General features: G+C 46.3%; 7 protein-coding genes across 7 annotated transcripts; 2 read left to right on the top strand and 5 right to left on the bottom strand.

Moving 5' to 3' along the window:
• Nucleotides 1-4: 4 nt before the first annotated feature.
• Nucleotides 5-2,504, bottom strand: LY89DRAFT_468004 (major facilitator superfamily transporter). The gene is made up of 8 exons (XM_018207737.1): nucleotides 2,128-2,504; nucleotides 2,058-2,078; nucleotides 1,937-2,013; nucleotides 1,635-1,861; nucleotides 1,415-1,510; nucleotides 865-1,362; nucleotides 658-818; nucleotides 5-610 (listed from the first exon to the last, which is right to left on the bottom strand). Exons 1-8 carry the CDS (start codon nucleotides 2,314-2,316, stop codon nucleotides 248-250), a joined length of 1,632 nt encoding a protein of 543 aa, XP_018074350.1. The 5' UTR covers nucleotides 2,317-2,504; the 3' UTR covers nucleotides 5-247.
• A 189-nt stretch (nucleotides 2,505-2,693) lies between these two features.
• On the bottom strand, nucleotides 2,694-5,266 carry LY89DRAFT_716459 (uncharacterized protein; the record flags this gene model as incomplete). The annotated part of the gene is made up of 6 exons (XM_018218268.1): nucleotides 4,973-5,266; nucleotides 4,844-4,918; nucleotides 4,162-4,785; nucleotides 3,768-3,989; nucleotides 3,436-3,719; nucleotides 2,694-3,394 (listed from the first exon to the last, which is right to left on the bottom strand). The coding sequence occupies exons 1-6, from the start codon at nucleotides 5,104-5,106 to the stop codon at nucleotides 2,694-2,696; spliced, it is 2,040 nt and encodes a 679-aa protein (XP_018074349.1). The 5' UTR covers nucleotides 5,107-5,266.
• A 391-nt stretch (nucleotides 5,267-5,657) lies between these two features.
• Nucleotides 5,658-7,853, bottom strand: LY89DRAFT_580416 (major facilitator superfamily protein; the record flags this gene model as incomplete). Its single annotated transcript, XM_018209057.1, has 4 exons — nucleotides 5,658-6,424; nucleotides 6,577-6,865; nucleotides 7,112-7,540; nucleotides 7,593-7,853. 4 exons carry the CDS (start codon nucleotides 7,851-7,853, stop codon nucleotides 5,658-5,660), a joined length of 1,746 nt encoding a protein of 581 aa, XP_018074348.1.
• A 1,584-nt stretch (nucleotides 7,854-9,437) lies between these two features.
• On the bottom strand, nucleotides 9,438-10,275 carry LY89DRAFT_731230 (60S ribosomal protein L1; the record flags this gene model as incomplete). The annotated part of the gene is made up of 4 exons (XM_018219553.1): nucleotides 9,438-9,700; nucleotides 9,753-9,946; nucleotides 10,013-10,190; nucleotides 10,257-10,275. 4 exons carry the CDS (start codon nucleotides 10,273-10,275, stop codon nucleotides 9,438-9,440), a joined length of 654 nt encoding a protein of 217 aa, XP_018074347.1.
• A 165-nt stretch (nucleotides 10,276-10,440) lies between these two features.
• On the bottom strand, nucleotides 10,441-11,386 carry LY89DRAFT_612003 (uncharacterized protein). The gene is made up of 3 exons (XM_018210601.1): nucleotides 11,296-11,386; nucleotides 11,138-11,249; nucleotides 10,441-11,081 (listed from the first exon to the last, which is right to left on the bottom strand). The coding sequence occupies exons 2-3, from the start codon at nucleotides 11,187-11,189 to the stop codon at nucleotides 10,864-10,866; spliced, it is 270 nt and encodes an 89-aa protein (XP_018074346.1). The 5' UTR covers nucleotides 11,190-11,249; nucleotides 11,296-11,386; the 3' UTR covers nucleotides 10,441-10,863.
• Nucleotides 11,387-12,479: 1,093 nt separating this feature from the next.
• On the top strand, nucleotides 12,480-14,202 carry LY89DRAFT_779859 (terpenoid synthase; the record flags this gene model as incomplete). Its single annotated transcript, XM_018222335.1, has 10 exons — nucleotides 12,480-12,661; nucleotides 12,712-12,838; nucleotides 12,903-12,921; nucleotides 12,972-13,135; nucleotides 13,191-13,209; nucleotides 13,262-13,421; nucleotides 13,471-13,560; nucleotides 13,621-13,654; nucleotides 13,718-13,935; nucleotides 13,995-14,202. The coding sequence occupies 10 exons, from the start codon at nucleotides 12,480-12,482 to the stop codon at nucleotides 14,110-14,112; spliced, it is 1,131 nt and encodes a 376-aa protein (XP_018074345.1). The 3' UTR covers nucleotides 14,113-14,202.
• Nucleotides 14,203-14,888: 686 nt separating this feature from the next.
• LY89DRAFT_705815 (cytochrome P450) lies at nucleotides 14,889-16,931 on the top strand (the record flags this gene model as incomplete). The annotated part of the gene is made up of 6 exons (XM_018217480.1): nucleotides 14,889-14,966; nucleotides 15,030-15,283; nucleotides 15,410-15,977; nucleotides 16,038-16,289; nucleotides 16,340-16,506; nucleotides 16,614-16,931. 6 exons carry the CDS (start codon nucleotides 14,889-14,891, stop codon nucleotides 16,846-16,848), a joined length of 1,554 nt encoding a protein of 517 aa, XP_018074344.1. The 3' UTR covers nucleotides 16,849-16,931.
• Nucleotides 16,932-18,925: the final 1,994 nt, after the last annotated feature.

Raw genomic sequence — 18,925 nt, 5'->3', positions numbered from 1 at the left:
GTTTAGTTGACAATGGTTGGTGTGACATGCGGTGACTCGCAAGTGGTCTCCCGACGAGAAGACTAGTATTTGAGTGGTTGGTATGTACGAGCTTACTTACCACTTTGCTTGGACTTGTGATTTTTATGTCATGAGTGCGATCTATCCAATGTGATGGGATTGTCCCAAGCCATGGCTACCATTACACGACCACCACAAGAGCAGAGATTCCATGACCCGGTTCCAAGCTTCCTTCTTGCCCGTGTCTTCATTTCTTGAAGCTCTTCCACTCCATCCCCGCACTCGCCACAAAAGCAACCGACGCCCCAGCAGCCCCCAACAAGAACGTCCTCGTAATAGCCTCATCATACGCCAGCAACGCACCTGCCAATTGCCCCAGCTGTCCATCGTCACTCAACAACTTCCTCAAACCCTCCGCCCCCACATTAACCACAGCTTGTGCATCAAGGGAAGGTGTGTATTCGTGCAAGGAAGAAACGAGACGGGAAACGAATATATTTTCTGCAATGGCGAGGAAGATTGCTCCTCCTAGGAATTGGAAGAATACGACGATCGAGGTCGCGGTTGTGAGGTCGTGGGCAGGAAGGAGCGTCATTAGACCGATCAAAGGCTGGGACTTCTTAGTATGCCGAGTCTCGAAAAAGCAGAGAGACATACCATCTGAATCACGCAGGAAGCTCCAAATCCAGCGAGGACCTGAATTCCGTTGATCATAGAGTTTCCAGTGTCGACTTTGAAAGTTGAGAAAATGCCAGAGCCGATGGCTGTCAAGCCTGTACCGAAGAAGAGCCAAGGGTTAAAATGCCCGAATTTGGTAACTGGAAGATTAGTCTGGGACAGGATATTGAGAAGGAGGAGACGTACCCAGACCGCCAGTCAAGATGGAGCTAGTGAAATTAGCTAGTACAGTAGGTAAGAATCTGATACCGCTATGCACTGGACTCGCTCCCTTGATGACTTGAAAGTACATGGGAAGGTAATAAGAGATGAGTTGTACACTTCCCATTCCAAGAAAGACAATCGCCATAGCACTGAGTATGCTTCTTTGTCCAATGATTCTGGGTGGAATGGAAGCTTCGTCTTGTTGTCGCCATTGCCATGCAGCGAAAAGAATTATGGTGAGACCAAAGCCGACGAAGAGTCCAATGATGGTGCTTGATTTCCATGCGTATTTGTTTCCACCCCATTGGACGGCAAGCAGGAGCATGACCACGGCGGGGATAAAGAGCATAAGGCCGGGAAGGTCGAGATGTGACATCTTTTCTCGAAAGGGAAGTTTCGTTTCTGGCCGTTCGGCAGGGCGGAAGACTAGGAGGATGACGAAAAGTGTCACGGCTCCAAGTGGAAGATTAATGTAGAAGCCTTTCGAAAACTTAGCATGATAGCATAGGCAAGTGAAGTTGTTGAAACTTACACCACCTCCAAGAGAGACGTTGTGTGAACACCCCTCCCAAGATTGGACCGAATATGCTTGAGATACCGAACATCGAAGCAATGAGACCTGTATATACTGTGGGATGGTAAGCTTGCTTCTAGTGACCATAGATACTGCTTTCGGGTAGATGAAGCACAACGAAACCGCTCTCTCGATTGAGAGGCGAGGATTTGCTGAAGAGAAATGAAGGGTAACTTACGAGGACGTTCACGAGGAGTAATTGAATGTCCCAGGATTATCAGACCGCCAGAGAAGAGCCCAGCTGCTCCCATCCCAGCGACAGCTCGTCCAACAATGAGCATCTTCGAAGACACAGCCGTCGCACAGAGTAAGCTACCAAGCTCGAACACAAACACGAAGGCGAGATATGTCCATTTTAGGGAGAAGTATTGGAAGAGTTTGCCAGAAAGTGGCTGTAGCGCGCAGCTGAGATGAAATATCAGCACCAGTTTAACAATAACTACCTAGGGCGGGACATGGAAATTTGTCAAAGTCACTTACACGCAGATCAGGAAAGCACTTCCATACCAGCCCACATCATCAAGAGAGTTGAATTTCGTAGTGATTGTAGGAATTGCCTAGCGTGTGAGTAACAGACAAAGCATTGTCACGTAGGTCTTACTGTAGCTAGAATCGCATTGTCCTAATGCAAGTCAGTATCTGTAGGTTAGCGAGAGCGTAGATGCACAAACTAATCCGACCAAAAGTACAGCCATACACAGTGCAACAAGCATCAAGGCAAGTCTGAACCCAGTTATATATTGCGACTCATCCTCTATTGGCTCTTCAACTGCAGATTCATGTTTGTCTTGCTCCAGAGCTTCTTCAGTCGAAGTATTGTCATGGCTGAGTCCCTCGGGAGACTTTTCGGTCGATGACATGAGGAAGGAGAGACCGGAAATAACACCACAATAGAAGAGAAAAAAGATGTGAATGAGCTGTGAGAGGTATTCAAGTGCTGAAAATGAATCATATATGTCTGTCGCAACATCGTGTGATTCCGGGTACCTGAGCCCGGAATTTAGCAATGCAATCTAATTCCGAGATTGGCAATATGGCCCAGATACATAAGGCGGATCCCGCAATTGACCCGAATTCTCTTGCTTTACTGAATAGGTACCTCTTGCTTCGTAGGGATTATTCTAGTCCTTCTCGTATAACATACAGTGGAAGTTGTTTGTCGTCGGAACTCGCCCGGGGAGCTGACTGCGCCCCACCCTACAGTTCAAAGTTTCATGAGCGACGCAGGAATTTAGATCTAAAATTCTTCCATCGTTCCCTCCATAGGTATAGTCGATTGTTCCAGAGCCCCAGACCATTCCGACAAAAGCTCAGTCCATTGCTCGTCAGAAGTGGTAGAGTTCGATATCGTCGCGGCTGAGAAATCAACACAACGATCCACGATGGTGCTTAAGATATCCATAAACGAAAAGCCAGGGCGTGCGATCTCGGGGATCGTGCTAAAAACAGAAGGATCAGATGACACCTGAGAATACCAGACCTTAGTTTGCAAGAACAAAACGTGGATATGATGCATATAATCATTAGCACCAGCAGGACCCGAGAACGCCATGACATGTTCCGTTTTGTTGATTAAAGCAGAGATATAATAGTCATAATTTGCCATTTCTCGAAGTTGCACGGCGTCGAGAGTGGGGGTATCGATGCGCACTGCGAATGTTCCTAAAACCAGCACGGTATAGACCAACCCAAGCATGTCGGGTAATGTGCTATTGATGATACCTTCTGATGGGAGGGACAGAAAATGATCAAGGAAGTCTTTGCATGCTTGAAGACAGCGCATGAGGCTCTCGCTCCGGGCGGATGAGTAATACCATGACTTGGACCTAATTTGAGGATATAACATTTGGTCCTGGGGCAAGGCGGCCGCATGAAAGCCAACCTCGTTGATATGAATGCGTGTGACGTGAAGCTGCATTGTCAATTGGACTTCAAAGTCTATTAGCAAAAGATTTAGCGTGTCGAGGTGTACAACCAACCATTGTTCCAGGCTTCAGACGAAATTGAGGACTCGATCTGATTCAGTTGCTGTTCAAATGCTTTTGACAGGACGCTGATGCGGCCAGCATCCAAAGGTGGCAGTTCAAAGTTTGCAGCATAATCAAAAGTCTCACTGACCTCCTGGGAGAGTCGTTGAAGTTGGATGAAATAGGGAAGAAGTCGATCAGTCTCAGCCTGACCTGATTGAGATAGAGCTTGGGCACATTCTTCCATGTAGCTTGAGTATTTCATGTTGTTTGGTTTGCGAAGGCCATGACATATTCTAATTCATATCAGTAAGAGTCAAAACAATAGGCGGGGGATTCTTTACGAAGAAGATATGTAATAGCAACCCAAATAGACCCTTTTTGATTCCGCGTCCTCGGCAGCCATACCCGATAGAAAAGAGGATGGCTTCGCGATGCTAAACTTTTGCAATGCATTACCGAGACTTCGCGGAGGTTTGTTGATATTGATATCTGCTGCCAGCGACGTGGCCATTTGACATAATTGATACAGTTGCTGATTCTCGGGATCGAAGTAGAAATGATACCTGATTGCTGTCAGTATGTGAAGTACACCACCAAGATATTCCCAGGTCTGAAGCAACTTTCAAAATCCTGGATTGGAAAGAAAGTGAAGAAAGACTTCTATTCTCCAATTTATCCCAGCGTCGATGAGAAATCCGAACATGAATGAAGTACAGGGTAGAACTCAGATCATACCATGCAATATATACTAGTAATCCTTCCAACAGATCCAATGACCTTTCTCCATTAACTATGAGTCTTCGGCTGAGATTCTCTCTCATTTCTCGCTCAAGTTTCGCTTGAACCTTTTCATCCCCAGAACTTGCGAATGTGAGGATTGAAAGGAGAAGGAAAGGCCGATGTCGACGAAGCGCATCTACCGACATCCCTTCTGGAACTATAATGAAAGGAAAACTGCTGCAATTCGCTTGGAATAGGCGTAATGCTTGTTCAGCTTGCACAAAGTTGACGATTCCTTTGGAAATAACATCTTGTATCTTATCGTGGCGGGAGTTAATGACGGAGTATATAGACTGGTCGGTGCTGCTGAGGCTCTGGGATATCTGAGGCTGAGGCGAAGACACAGGGAAGTTGAAGTTGGATGGGAACACTGTAGGGTTTGTCTCATTAAAAAGAGTGAGGTCGGTTTGATCACGTGTCGATGCAGGAGTCAAGGAACCTGCAGATGCAGAAGAAGTATCTGGCCGAGCTGGTGCTGACGAAGTATCGGGTTGAACAGCTGACGTCCCAGTGGTTCCAGCCTGTGCAGCTAATAGACTTAACAGGCCTTCGAGTTTCTCCTCCATTTCCGCAACCCGTCTGTACGACATCCGGTCAGCAACACATTTCTCTTAAGGCGGGAGAAACAGGGGCTCACATTCTGGAGTTCTTGGCTCGCTTGGGCCGTGGTTTGGCTTCCAGAAAGATGCAGTTCTTCCCATCCTTGAGACATCTACAAGGCGTTAGACGATTCAGACAATGATCATGTGTCAGCTTAGGGCAATACTTTTGACACCGATTTGGATCATTATCGCTGGGTAGACATCGACCTTTCGAGCTTCGACATGTCTCACACGAACGACGCAATTTAGGGGTTTGTTTGTTCGGACTCACTTCTGCTTGCATCTCGTCCGTGTCCATGGTTACTTGGGGACTCAAGATAGGAGGTTCGGATTGGTTGTCGGTACTGTGCTCTGCGGTGTTACGGAACACGAGAATCACTGGAATCGACGTACATCGGAAAGCAAGCAAAATCCGCGGCAGGTGGATGCTTATATTGATGTAGAGTCGGAGGAACAAAAGATGTCTGATGTCGGATCCGGATTCTAAGTTAGATTCCTAGATTCCGCCGCCGTGAGGCGCATGGTGTGGCACAGTTGAGACCCACCGTGGCGGCTTGAATATCTCCCGTTGGCTGACGGGAGGCGATCAGCCACGGGGACCAAGCGACCTCGTGGGCGTCTCTCCGCAATTTGAGGACCGAGACGTTCATTGAGACTGCGATATATTCAAGTGAAATGATCGACGAACATATGATGGACCACTTGGCCGATGAAAAGTCACTTGACGTGCGAGTCTGAAATGCACCCAGGCATGTAAGCACTCGAAACATTGTATTCTAGGGGTATCTATATTCATGAAAGACAAGTATGCACAAGAATTTTCGGCCAACCTCGTCCCATCGTAGATCACTACTGCTTATCAACATTTCCATCGTCTGGACCTTCTCGAGAGTATTGCCCGTCCTGAGCTTCCGGACCAGTATTTGGTCTACTCACATCTTTCAACTCCTTCTCCCTCTTCGAAGCAGCCTCCATTTCCTCCCTTTCATCAACAGTAAGATCACTTCCCGCCTTCTTGATCTTTACGAAAAACACCAAAATCATAAGAGCAGTAGCCGCGCAAGCGACCTCGAACCAAAACACGGCATGGTAACTCTGTCTTAAGCCCAATCTCGCTACCGTGTATGTGTTCACGATATCCGCGAAACCAAGACACACTGCAATCCCCAAATGGAGTAGTAGCATAATTACCGCACCTGCGAGTCCCTGTTGTCTCTGTGGGAGAGAGGTCGTGATGAATACATTTGCAACGTTGAACGTGATGTCGATGCCCACTGTTGCGCAAATCATCGCTGGGAAAATGTAGGCCCAATACATAGCCCCTTGAGGAGCAATGGCGAAAAGTAGAGGTGCGATAATCCAGGCTATGCCGGAGACTATTATCAAGACGGTGCCTGGAAGTAGATGCAAGACGAACCCGCCAAAGGTCGAGATGAGACATCCCCCTAATGCCATTGGCACGTACCATGCGACTACTTGAAGCGGTGATGCGCCCATAACATTTTCCATGTAGAATGTTGCGTAAAGCAGGAAAACACCAAGGCTCCCGTAAGTGAAAAATAATGCCAATACCAGGGCAGACATGCTAGGTACCTTGAACAGTGAAGCTGGTAATACTGCAACGTCAGGTGTTAGCAAACATTTACCAGACATTTGTCGCGCGTAGAAAGTCTTGAAACATTCCACAAGTTCAGAACCTTCGAGCAATTCAATGTCTGAAGACTTCTGGAACAAGTTTGGAAGCAATCAAGGGAGTTCGAAAACTTACATGGCTGCTCGGCAATACGCGCTTCGACATAACCGCCTGCGACAAGTAGCAGGGAGCCAACAATGAATAAGACATAGATGTACGGAGTTTTCCATTGTTGAGGTGCGTGGGAAGAATCGATAACCGCGAACGTAAATAAGATGAGGCCGCAGACGATCAGGATTGCTCCCAGCCAATCCATCTTGATCTTGATGGGGTTATTACGTTTCTCGAGAATATCCGACGGAACCGTGAGATATGCTGTTACAGCGGTGATAAAAGAAAGAATTGTTCCGATGTAGAAATACCACTAGATGTCGAGTTAGCCTTTGTTTTGTCATGAATGAATAGAATCAAATTGTGAATTAAGGTTGTTCTGGAATGATCTTGGTTGAGAAGCGAAAGACATGTATTCAGATCGAGTGAGACATTCTTGATTTCCACATTGATCGTGGATACAGCTTGAATCGCCGACCTGGATGAATCGTCGTATACAAGTGAAGACGTCGCTTGCAGGGAGGTCTTCAAACAGGGCAATAAGGAAACCTTGACTTACTCCCCATGTAGTATACTCAGCTGTTAAACCAGCAAAGAAAATCCCTGTGAAAAATCCCAAAGGCGCACATGCCCCATAGATACTGAAGACGAGATTTTTCCGTGGGCCTGGTCGGTAAATACTCCCCAATATCATCACCGAGCTGGGAAGAAACGCAGCTGGCCCCAATCCCTGTAATGCTCGACGGAAGTTAAGCATAATCTCGTTGGTTGAGAATCCAGCAATCAAGCTCCATATCGTAAGCCAGACAAGTCCAGCGACATAGACAGGATAGCCACCAAACATGTCGGCAGTCCGGCCGAAGATCAACAAGAAGCTGGCGACCGTCAGGGAAAAGGCGCTTGCCGGCCATGTTGAAGATGCAGCAGGGATGTTCAAGTCTTCCATAAGCGTGGGAAGTAGCACTGTGAAGCCTGATACGAAATATTCCTATGATTGTAAGCATTGAACAATTGCCTCATGGGGAAAGCGGGAGACCAACGGAAAGGACCTGAGACATGGAGACCGAGAACACAAAGCCGACTTCAGCCCACAACGATCCAAAAACTTCAGGTCTTTGTCTTCCAAGGCGTTTTATCCTGGCATGATTTGACTCTTCGATTGCTGGCGATCTTCCCCCATGTTGGTGATTTTCTTTTTCGAGGGGTCCAAGGGTTGTAGGACTTGCAAGACTCGCAAGCTGTTCCCGAGATGGTCTGGTGGGAGACAATTCTTGAAGTCGGTTTGAAGTATTTCGTGCCATGCCAACAATGGTTGTAGAATTATCGTGAGGTGCTGATGAGGTTGAATGGTTTTCGGCAGAATAGCAAACCGTTTGCACCCCACCATAAGGCGCAGCAGGTGCTAAATTCCTATTCTCAGAAGACATGTCTGGTTGAATGATTGTACAAATTAAAGAGGATTGGTGAAAATTATTAGAGAAAGTTTTATTTGAGAAAACGCGATAGGTGCCGACGGTGATCAAAAATTCAAATGAGAAAAATCGAGGAAGATGAAGTATTCATATGTGCAAACCCAGCCATCTCTTGCGGTGAGAGCGTTAATGGGATGTGGAGTGATTGGTAAGGGAGGTCAAGGGCGTCACCATGGGCGTCACAGTACTTATACTCGGTTGTTTTGGGGAGTAGATCCGGGAAAGTCGTGCCAAGCCCCAAGAGGGCCCGAATAAAAGTCTGGTCTAGTGTGAACGATTACTCAATCGAATTCAAACCAAAATGGAATGCTAGACAAATGTCTATTGATAAGTCTGACATGCTCAAAGACGACAATGAGAGGCGAGAGACAGTGCCGGATGCCCTCGACGGCAGTAAACACTGTGAACGAGACAAAGAAATCTTAGGTCTGGTCCAGACAAGGACAGGGCGCTTTGCAGGGCAACATCTTGGATGAATGCTTGATTGAGACTGCTCATCAATGTCAAAGCACTTGTGAGATATATTGAAGAGATTCGTGATCACGGCTGGTTGTGCACATGTAATTTTTCCTGCCCAGGTGTGCGCTCAACACAAACTCCAATGTTTGGCTGCCCACACGTGATGCAGTCTCTGACGCTAGTTCCACTAGCGGCCGCTCGAATTTTTTTCGACTACAAAGGCTTCGTTTCCCTCTTGGAAATCTCTTCTTTTTTCTTCCTACATCAGTAGGTTATAATTAATACTTATAATCTTATGGACGCTCCACTACGGTGGCTTGCTGAGGGTTATTCTTTGTCGCAAGACATAAATGGGTCTTCCTCCGTTCCCGGCGTCCTCGAAGAAAGGTGAACGCTCTTTCCTATCAGCCGACTTCGCCGTTTCTCTCGGACGTTGACTGTGGGGTGGTCTCTACAAATATACATATACAATTGGGTTGGAAGAGATATTGGAGGTGTGCGCAGGATCTGCAGAACGCGAGGGATTTGGGTTTGATTCGTTGAGTCCTTTGGTTCTGCGACGATCAAGGAGGGTGGCTTGAACACTGTGATTCTGCTTGCCTATGTGCCGTGAACATGATGTGATCTGCTGTGTCATACCTGCGCGCGGAGGAGTTCGGATTCTAGACTTTGCGATGAAAATTTCTTGGCTTAAGTATTCACTTCGCGCTCTGAAAATGGTTGTCTGCATGTGTGGTAGATATTGTCTACATTCATGTGCGGCGAGGGAAGATTCTGCACGGCACCCAATACATACTACAGTATAAATAATTTGTCACTATGTCACGGTTCAAATAAACAGATATTTTTGCAATCATTGCATGCTTGGGATTTCTCATCTAGCTACAGCAACAATTGGTCGCACTTCCGCACCGGCAAGGCATCTCAATGAAAAGTGCTCAATATTAAGAGTATCTAGTAGAGACGCTTGGGAGGAGACATAGAAGCCTTGATCGTCAAGCTGCCCACGTTTTGCCAGCCCTTCTTCAAGAGAGAGACAAGGTAGTTGATGGCCAACATGATGTTAGAGATCAATTGATCCTCAGTCATGTCAACATTGCCAACCGCGACACCCATGCACAAGACCTTCTTCAACTGGAACTTGATGGTGGACTTGACTTCGTTGATCTTGGAGCTCAAATCTTCGTTGTGGGAGACTGGGGTAGGGAACTTGCCAGCTGTAAAATATCATTAGCATCACAATTTACAATCAGCGCAGTATGAACATACCCTTGGAAAGACCAGGACCCAAGAGACGAGGAATCTGCTTGATAAGAGTGTCGGAAGCGACGAAGGCATCGTACTTGCGTGCGAGCTTCTTGATCAACTTCTTGTTCTTGTTGAGCTTCTTCAAATCGTCAGAAGACATGGCATCAACACCACCGTGCTTGGCACGATCGATATCATGCTGATCACCGAGAATGCTATCCCATCATGTCAGCTTGAAAGCTCTGCCAAAATCGGCATCCATGTATCGATCGTTGACGTACCAGATGCTCATGTTTGGGCGGGGAACAACTGGCAGACGGACGGTTCCGGAGAAACGCTTGTCACGTTGAGGATCATAGTTCTTGAGGCCGATTTGGAGTTCGACGGTTTCGAGGAAGTTTCTCTTCTTGGTCTCGAGAGAGTATTGGAGGAGTTCTTGGACGTTGGTACGCACTCCGGCTGTGGCGAAATTCTGTTAGAAACTGCGCAGAAGCATCCAGGAAAATGAGAGCGAGCGCAACATACCGACTGTGATTTTAGACATGATGACAGTCTTCCAGTAGAATTTCTGAGGTTCTAATGGTGAGGAATTTGCGTTGTATCGTTCGTTGTTTGATCAGAAAGCAGCGAATTTTTGAAATCGGTCTTGTGGATGGGGCGGGGAAAACTTTAGGCGAGTCACATGGAGAGCTATTCTGAATCCAGCTTAGTCTGCCTTGATTGTCTCTCTAGTTTCTCAACCGCCACCATCATTCCAGTACATTGGTCCATCTCATTCGACCTCAGAATTCACCACCCAAAGATCTTACGTCCTTCAGTCAGGATCAATCACAAAAAACGCCTCTCAACCTGCTACAGTCCAGAGACACTCCGCACTGGAACGTGCCTATCCGTGCAAGAAATTCAGCCTTCAACTTGAATACCAACACGAGTACTTATGATTTGTAGTGACATGTACATTCTTTCTCAGCTTCACGAAATAACTTTTTTTGTAACTGCCTTCATCAACAAGTCATCTTCTTGTCTTGCTCCTAAGTTTTCCTCCAAATCCAAAGTCGCCACGAACAAGAATTCCAGTATCAAACGGGAATGAAACCTAGTGCTCTTTCCACCCTCCCTCATATTTTTCAATTCAGCAAAATGTTGTTGGGTGGCATCCAGTCTTTACGGTCTCCGTGATAATATCGGTACCGCATCCTTTCCTGCAAGTAGGACATACTCCCCATGCTGTGACTGTGGCAGTTGGAGTCTTGGGGCACCTGGAGTTTGCACAAGGCACTTCCAGTGTAGCTTTATTCAATTTGATACACATTGGCTCAGGCCCACATGTCGTCTGAAGTGGACAATTTACTACACTTTGTTAGTTCAAGCTCCTGCTGGTACAATTCGGAGGAATTGCAACTCACTGATGCCAGTGAATGGAACTGTCGTGGTGTATGTGTAGCAAGAATGGTGCATGTCCACTGGTGTTGCAGTATTTGAGGAGTTCTTCTCTCTGGCAAGGACAGAGCTGATGTGCTGTGGCCAGTCATTAGATGTTCTTTATGTGATCGAGCCGACGTACCACATGAGTGCCAGTGCAAAAATGTAGCTGTATTCATTGCTATTGTTTGAGACGGTCTTTACTTTTGTTTGAGATTACATTTGATATTACGAGAGTGGAGATAAGAGCTCGTTTATATACTCGTCATAGGGTTTGAAGACTCGTCCAAATCTCCTGACAAGCTCGGAACTAGGCTTTCAGCCGGAGCAGTCACCCTATTCAACTCTCTTGTTCTTATTCGCCAGGTACAGGTTCTATACATCATTTCAATTTCGGTTGCCATGTGAGGCGTTGGACCCCTTGTTTTGTGGTATATTAAATCGCACAAAGTTCCAGTTCTCGTTTAATGATTTGCTCTCACGAGGTTTTAGAGCCATGGTGGTATGACAAATCCTTAAGAACATGTTAACTGGGTTCCACAAGGCTTGCGGAATGGGCAGTTCAATAGTTCATCCATCCCAGCACGTCCTAGCGCAATTAATTAGTGCTAATTCACACAGAGCAAATGTTGTTAGACGACAAGGTGAATGCATGTTCGGTGCTAGCACTCTCATCAAACCGCATGACGGATTGCATTACATCCTCACTTTAAAGATGAGAGATTCAATCATCTATCTCGCCCAAGATGTCGGTGCCGGATCCATAAATTTTCACCTGTGAGGAATTCGTACTTCACCAAGTTTCCCGTATCTTCGCACACCATTTACGTGAATGATGAGAGAGATAGGAGAAACAGTATTGGGATGTTTGATACTCCGATTGCGCTATATGATCTCTTTCTCTTCAAGCCCTTTTTTGAGCACATCTAGGGGACGGAGAAGTAAATCGGGCTATACGAAGTCAATATACTTTTTTGAAGGAGTCCTAGTACTATTGAGGCCTTCAGGGGAAGATCGCTGAGAAGAGTTCCAAGAGAAGTATATAGCCAAGATATAGAGTTTCAATCTTAGGATACGTTGCTAGTTTCGCCTTACACGTTGGCACGTGATTCAGACCATTTCAAATCTTGTTGCAAAAGTTTGGTGCAGAAGCTTAGCTCTGGCCAATCATGCAGCAAAAATCTACTTTTGGTTTGAATTCAGTACCCTGACTCGCTTTCGGTTCTCTGACTCCGCCCAATGTCATCACCTACCCTATATCTATGTTACTTTCCTCAAGTCTTGCCTGACTTTCTGATTTCATACAGTGTCATCCAAACCTCAGTCATGGGTATTCATTCAGAGAATAAATCTCAGACCTACAATTCAGTGTCTTCGTCCAAGAAAGAAGATAATGAACGCGAAATTATCAAGATACCAGATCTTTTCGAGCTATTCATGTCTCGGACACCTACGGTCAACCCTTTCTACGAACATGTCAAAGACCAAGCTTTAGAATGGGCAACCGAGTAAGTTCTCGTGAAGCTATGGAATGGACTTCAATATAACTATTAATTAGCATATGTCATTACAATACCCAAGAAGCTGAGCGAATGCGTCGAGGAGACTTTGCTTATTTTGCAGCTGTCTCTGTACCAGACGCAGATACCAACAAATTAAGGACTGTTAACGATTGGTTGAATTGGGTATGTAAATCTTTTGACAGCGTTCATCATTTCTGTACACCATCAACTGACTCCTGACACTTAGGTTTTCGTTTTCGACGACCGTAAGTTCTTCCTTACTCCCAAACTAAGATCAGTATGGAACATGTTACAGAGCTAGATGATGGGCATTTCTCTCGAAACGGGAAGACTGTGGAGGCCTTTGAATACATCGATAGCATGATTGCAGTTCTCGATGGCGAAACTCGGCCAGAATCTGACCTGTCTACGCAAGCATTGAGGGACGTGCTGAAGAGTATCTGGGAAAGAGTCAATGGTGTAAGCACTCGGGTCATTTCTCATGCCAACCGAACATAAGCTAAATAGAAGCTAGGATCCTGACTGCGCAGACGGTATGATTACAACCCCAGCACCCTTCATAACAACGAATCTTAACCTTTCCAGACGCCAAACTCCGCTGGAAGCAAAATATGACATCCTACCTAGCCGCTCTCCGCGCTTCCATGACCTACGAGCCATCTGATAACCTGGAGAAGACCGTTGGAGGTTACATCGACTATCGTTTTCATAGTATTGGTGTCCTTCCTTTGTTTAGCTTCATCGAGTTCGGAACTCTGCCCGCACATTCACAAGTGGATCACTGATGCTAGTAGGTATGCATACAACCTTACTATACCCGACGAAGTCTTCAAGAATAGATCCATGCAAGAGATGCAGCGAGTTGGAGTTGAGATCCAAATGCTGTATGTCCGTCCATTCATTCAATTCGGCTTGTCTCCGTTTATTGCGCTAAATACTCGCAGCGCAAATGATTGTGTTTCTTACCGTCGAGAGAAGGTCAGTTGTCATACTAGCTCAGCCTCTTCGTTCCCAGCTAACCACTGACATTCATCTGAGTAGGCTAACGACTGTCCCCACAACATCATTTACCTTCTCCGTTACCACGGTTTCTCGGAACAAGAAGCTTACAACCATGTCCAAATCCTGCTTCGGAATCGATACAAGGAGTGGTATCTTGCGCAAGCACAGTTGCCGACATGGGGGGAGCGAGTAGATAGAGAGGTTCAGTGGTATATCAAGGGAATGCAGGATGTCGCATTGGCGAACGCGAACTGGAGGTGAGTACGAATGTGGCTGGATTCCCTCATTTCGTACGGTAAAGGCTGATGTGAGGCAGTTTCCGGACTGAACGATACTTTGGGGGCGATCGTGAGCATGTTCGTGAGACAAGGGAAGTTCCTAGCAAGGTTGAATGGCTACCTGGGATTTTGGTAGAAGGCAAGGCAGAAGTTTAGATCATGTCTGGAGAGAGACTTTCCATTCTGAAAGGCACCTTGCATACTGCAGTGCGGGTGATCAAGTAATCTTACCTCAATTGATCCCGCAACGAATACCACCTTGTCCAACTCACGAAAGGGATACAGTCTCTTTCTACTGTCCTTACGAATCCTAGATGTCCGCCTGCTTATTTGTCCATATATCCGAGCTGTTCGTATGCTCATATCATCCCCCTTCGATCATTTGCTCGCTCGGATATTCTTACGATTATCTGTCAGCGTGCCGCAAAACTGGCATTGAGCATGCGTCCGAATTAACAGGACTAGAAAAAATAACTGACAGCGTGTGGGAGAGCTTAGACTACCGGCACAGCAGATCAGAAGTTTGATTCTCTTGGGGCAGATAGGTGGTGTCCTAGCGTAGTATCGACGTTTGGTTGATGCTCCACAGCTATAGGCCGATCAGTGGTATGTGGGCGTACATCTCACTTCCGAGGAGGAATCCATCGAGATGTAAGCTGGTGTTTATTAGTCTTGATGAATTACCTTGTGACTACTTGAAGGATTATACGAGTATCCTTGCTGAATCCAAGAATTGAGATTTGGCGCGTGCTTGATTGAGGCAAGTCCATTGACTAATCTCAGCCTCAAGGTTGAGAGCCTCGGTGATAGTGTAAGCAAGAAAAGAGCTGTAGTACTTTTCTATGTTCTAAATCTGTTGATATTACTCCAATATTTTACACAAGATCCGTTTCCTATGTACCACCTTTTGTCGCAGACGTAGTCTTACACTTATGGCAGCCATATATTTCAGAGACTTGCTCTCCCAAGCCTCAATCACGCAAGTCGTACTTCTTGGATCGGCCTTATTTGTAAGTAGTAATCGCTCGTCTTCCAATTTTCCAGGTTTGAGATTAACGTAAGCTTTATTCAAGGTTCTGTCATACAACATTTTCTATGTAATCTATAACCTCTATTTCCATCCCCTGGCCGACGTCCCCGGTCCAAAGTTGTGGGCAATTTCCAGAATTCCCTATAACATTCATACTCTCCGAGGCACAGCAGCAGTCAATTTTCTCGAACTCCACAAAAAATATGGACAAACCGTTCGCTACTGTCCCAATGGTATCGTGTACTCCAATTACGGGGCATGGGATGAAATTTACGGCCCGTACAAACATGGGCAAAAGTACATGGAAATGGATCCTGCAATATTCGGCGGTGGCCTTACCTTCACGGGAGCTTTACAAATGTGATAAATCGGGTTCAATTGTTTTCAGGGGAACAGACTTTGCTGACTGAAATTGCCACATAGTACCAACGCGATCAACGCGATCAACGGCGAGCACCGTCGGCTCAAAATGCGCTTCATGCGTGCTCTCTCTGCCAAAGCCGTTTCAGCTCAAGAGCCGCTAATCTTGAACTATGCACAAAAGCTCATCGCCGGTATGAATCGTGAGCTTCTGAGTCCCTCCCATGAAGGGATGATCAACGTGGCGGAATGGTTGTCTATGGCAACATTCGACGTCATTGGAGACTTGGCTTTCTCTAAATCCTTTGGTTGTTTGGAGACCGGGACACTTCATCCATGGATCAAAGTTGTGTTTGGTGCTTTCAAGGCATTGCCTTGTTTAAGAGTCGTCAGAGAAATTCCAGGAGTGCCTTACATAGGTTTGAAAGCATTGTATTTACTGCCCAGAACTATCAAGCAGAAGTGGTTGGACCACTTTCATTATGGAGCGGATTTGATCGATAAGAGGATCGCGAGCGGGGAGGATAGACCGGATATGGCTCATTATTTGACGTCCAATGAGGGATTGCCGCTGACGTTGAATGAGATCAAAGAGAATGCTGTACAGTTGCTCACTGCTGGGAGCGAGCCCGTAAGCTCCAGCTTTTACTCTCTCGTCTTTGAAAAATTATAGCTTATCAACGGATACCAGACAGCAACCTTCTCAGCAGGCGTTTTCTACTTTCTGACTAAGAACCCGCCCGTCTATGAAAGGCTCAAGACCGAGATCCGATCTGCTTTCACTTATCAAGATGACATTACTCTGGCAAAGCTTGCTCAACTGGACTACCTCAACCGTGTGGTCCGCGAAGGACTTCGTGTGTTCCCACCCGCTGCAGACATATTCCCTCGCATTATTCCCGAGGGGGGAGAAGTCATAATGGGAAAATACCTCCCGGAAGGTGTAAGTGAAACCAGTCGAAGGGATTCTGAATCTAACATCATTACGAATAGACACATGTCTCCATTGGTGCATATGCAATCTCTCGTGACGAACGCAATTTCCCCGACCCCGATATCTTTGATCCCGAGCGCTGGCTTCCCGAACATATAGCAACAGACGCTCGTATGAAAGCCTCTCAGCCGTTTGGACAAGGTCACCGGTCGTGTATCGGAAAGATGTATGCTGAACAGCCCAATCCTCATTCCCTTCTTGTCCCAATCTTGCACCATCTCCTAATGATCTCACTATCCTGCACTTGAATTCTTGACTAACACCATCTCACAGCCTAGCACACGCGGAAGTGCGCCTCCTAGTCTCCTCACTGATCCTCAACTATGATTTCGAGTTGCTTACGGTAGATCAAAATTGGATCTCGGGATGCAAAGTATACATTGGATGGGAAAAGATTCCACTCCGATTTCAGACCACAGCTTCATCGCAGAACCAATTGAGAACGTCGGTGGAGAAGCATGTTGTCGCTTTCGGGGATTTCAAGAGAGAGACGAGTATCGAGAGGTAATATTGAAGACTGTCAGTGTTAATTGTTGGCCATGAGTTTGAGGATGAAGCACGATTCGGCATGCGTGAAAACCGAAATATTCCGTATTCTCAACTGTTACTTTCTACCCGATGTGACTTTTCCACTTCGACCCGCGCCTTGCCACAAGTGTCTCGCAATCGTGAAATCATCTTTTCACCCGTCACAAAGCTATTGATATTCAAATTGAACTAGTACTGCTGGCAATCTAATATCCTTTTGCCACGATCACTTTACCCCACCTTCCTTAGTAGGCAAGTGGGATAAACGCAACGCCTTTTCGCTCCTGTGCCTGAAATGCAGTGTCAATGTGGCACATGTCTTGCTGATAAGACGAGCTTAGACCGATTGTCACATTTAAATAGATTTGAAAAACATAGTATTGCATTCTAAATATAACATCAGAATGTAATCAAAAAACAAGCCATGCATTTGGCTAGATTTCTCACCCTCATAGGGAACCTTCTAAATGACAAATGAAATCAGCAACTAGTTACCCTTCCAAATTATCTATCCAGACGCAATTTGTTGTCCATTGTATGAACAGTAGAACAAAGTGAACACAATCTGGCTTTTCCCTCCAGGTATGTCCTGAGCCGTCGCTCCTGCCCCAGCATCAACACTATACTTCATCCAACAATATCCGGGATATTCGAGAGCTCCAGATGGTTCCACGCAATTCAGAGTCCCAATTTGATACCCATTAGTCAATCCCGAATAATAGTGATCTATATAGGTCGAGGTTCCTTCAAAGGCAAGATGCACTTTACAATCCTGAGAATCGTTCGTAATCCCGATATCAAGATCCACACCAGGATAATACCAGTAATCATGCGAACATAATCACTTTGCTTATCAACGCCACCGCTGAAACTTTCGACCCACTACGAGGTATTCTGCCCATCGGAACGAGGGTCTCCAGCAACAGTCCAGACGGACCGCCATTGATGTATGCCTGCTTGAAGGGTCATGTCCAGGCAGTGTTGGCGTTCCTCCCTTATTTAAAGACCACTGAGTCCGTCAACACCGCATTAAGGTGGGCAGTAGCATACAACCACGTGACATTAGTAGAACTCGTTCTGCAACACCCAATGCTGCAAGTGAATGGGCAATTTCAGGGTCAGACTCCTCTCTACCAAGCATGCAAGATGCGCAATCCGAAGATCGTCAAGCTTCTCCTCGAGGCCAATGGCGATCCAAACGCCTTGATAGTAGGACCCGAGCCATTCTCCTTTCACCAAGCCAGGACCGGAAGTTATAAAAGGGGATATACTGCATTATATGCTTTGGCAAAATGGGAGCCGACCTCTAAAGCTAGCTGGCCTTACAAGACTGATGAGCCTGATCCGGAAGCAACGATAGATTGTTTCAATCTGATGTTCAAGGCGGGAGTCAATGTCCACCAGGTGGATGTACAAGGGAATACCGCAATGCATCACGTCAAGGAAATCGTAGCATTGCGTATCCTGCTAGAAGCCGGTGCCAACCCAAATGCAGTCAACGATAACGGAGAAACAATCTTACACCGTTGCGAGAACATGACCATTACTCGGCTTTTACTGGAAGAAGTGAAAGTGGCTAGTAATCAAAAGACACTTCATGGTGGCTACACTCCATTGCTATCCTGGCTGAGTAAGGGCAGTGTCGAGCATGCGCTCCAATTGCTGGAGTTCGGTGCAGATGCTGGAGTCGTAGACAATGATGGCAACAGCGCCTTTCATCATGCAGTTGGCATTCGGAATTTCGGAGATATTGGACAACAGCTCATCGAGAGATTGGTCGCGGCTGGAGCCGACATAAACTTCAAAAATCACAGAGGACAGACTCCTTTGCATATCTTAGGTACTGGTATCAACAATGTTTCGACCAGTACATTTGACGAGAAAGCTTTCACGGCGTTGATAGCCGCTGGAGCTGATCCAGAATTGAAAGACCATCGGGGCCAGACACCACTTTTCCAGAAAGTCGGCTCTGGAAATCTTCGGACTGGGGAGCGTATGAATTTGTGCGAGATGATGACTAAGGCCGGGGCGCGTATTGATACTGTGGACTCAAGTGG

Source organism: Mollisia scopiformis (genome assembly GCF_001500285.1).
Source record: "Mollisia scopiformis unplaced genomic scaffold LY89scaffold_7, whole genome shotgun sequence".
NCBI lineage: Eukaryota > Fungi > Ascomycota > Leotiomycetes > Helotiales > Mollisiaceae > Mollisia > Mollisia scopiformis.
This window is presented reverse-complemented; position numbering and strand designations above follow the sequence as displayed.

Coding starts and splice junctions, on each gene's coding strand:
- LY89DRAFT_468004 (XM_018207737.1), bottom strand. CDS start 2,316: ATGTCATCGACCGAAAAGTCTCCCGAGGGACTCAGCCATGACAATACT. Junction 1,862..1,936: donor AGTGCTTTCCTGATCTGCGT/GTAAGTGACTTT, acceptor ATTTCATCTCAG/CTGCGCGCTACAGCCACTTT. Junction 1,511..1,634: donor TACTCCTCGTGAACGTCCTC/GTAAGTTACCCT, acceptor ACCATCCCACAG/TATATACAGGTCTCATTGCT.
- LY89DRAFT_612003 (XM_018210601.1), bottom strand. CDS start 11,189: ATGCACCATTCTTGCTACACATACACCACGACAGTTCCATTCACTGGC. Junction 11,082..11,137: donor AGTTCCATTCACTGGCATCA/GTGAGTTGCAAT, acceptor AACAAAGTGTAG/TAAATTGTCCACTTCAGACG.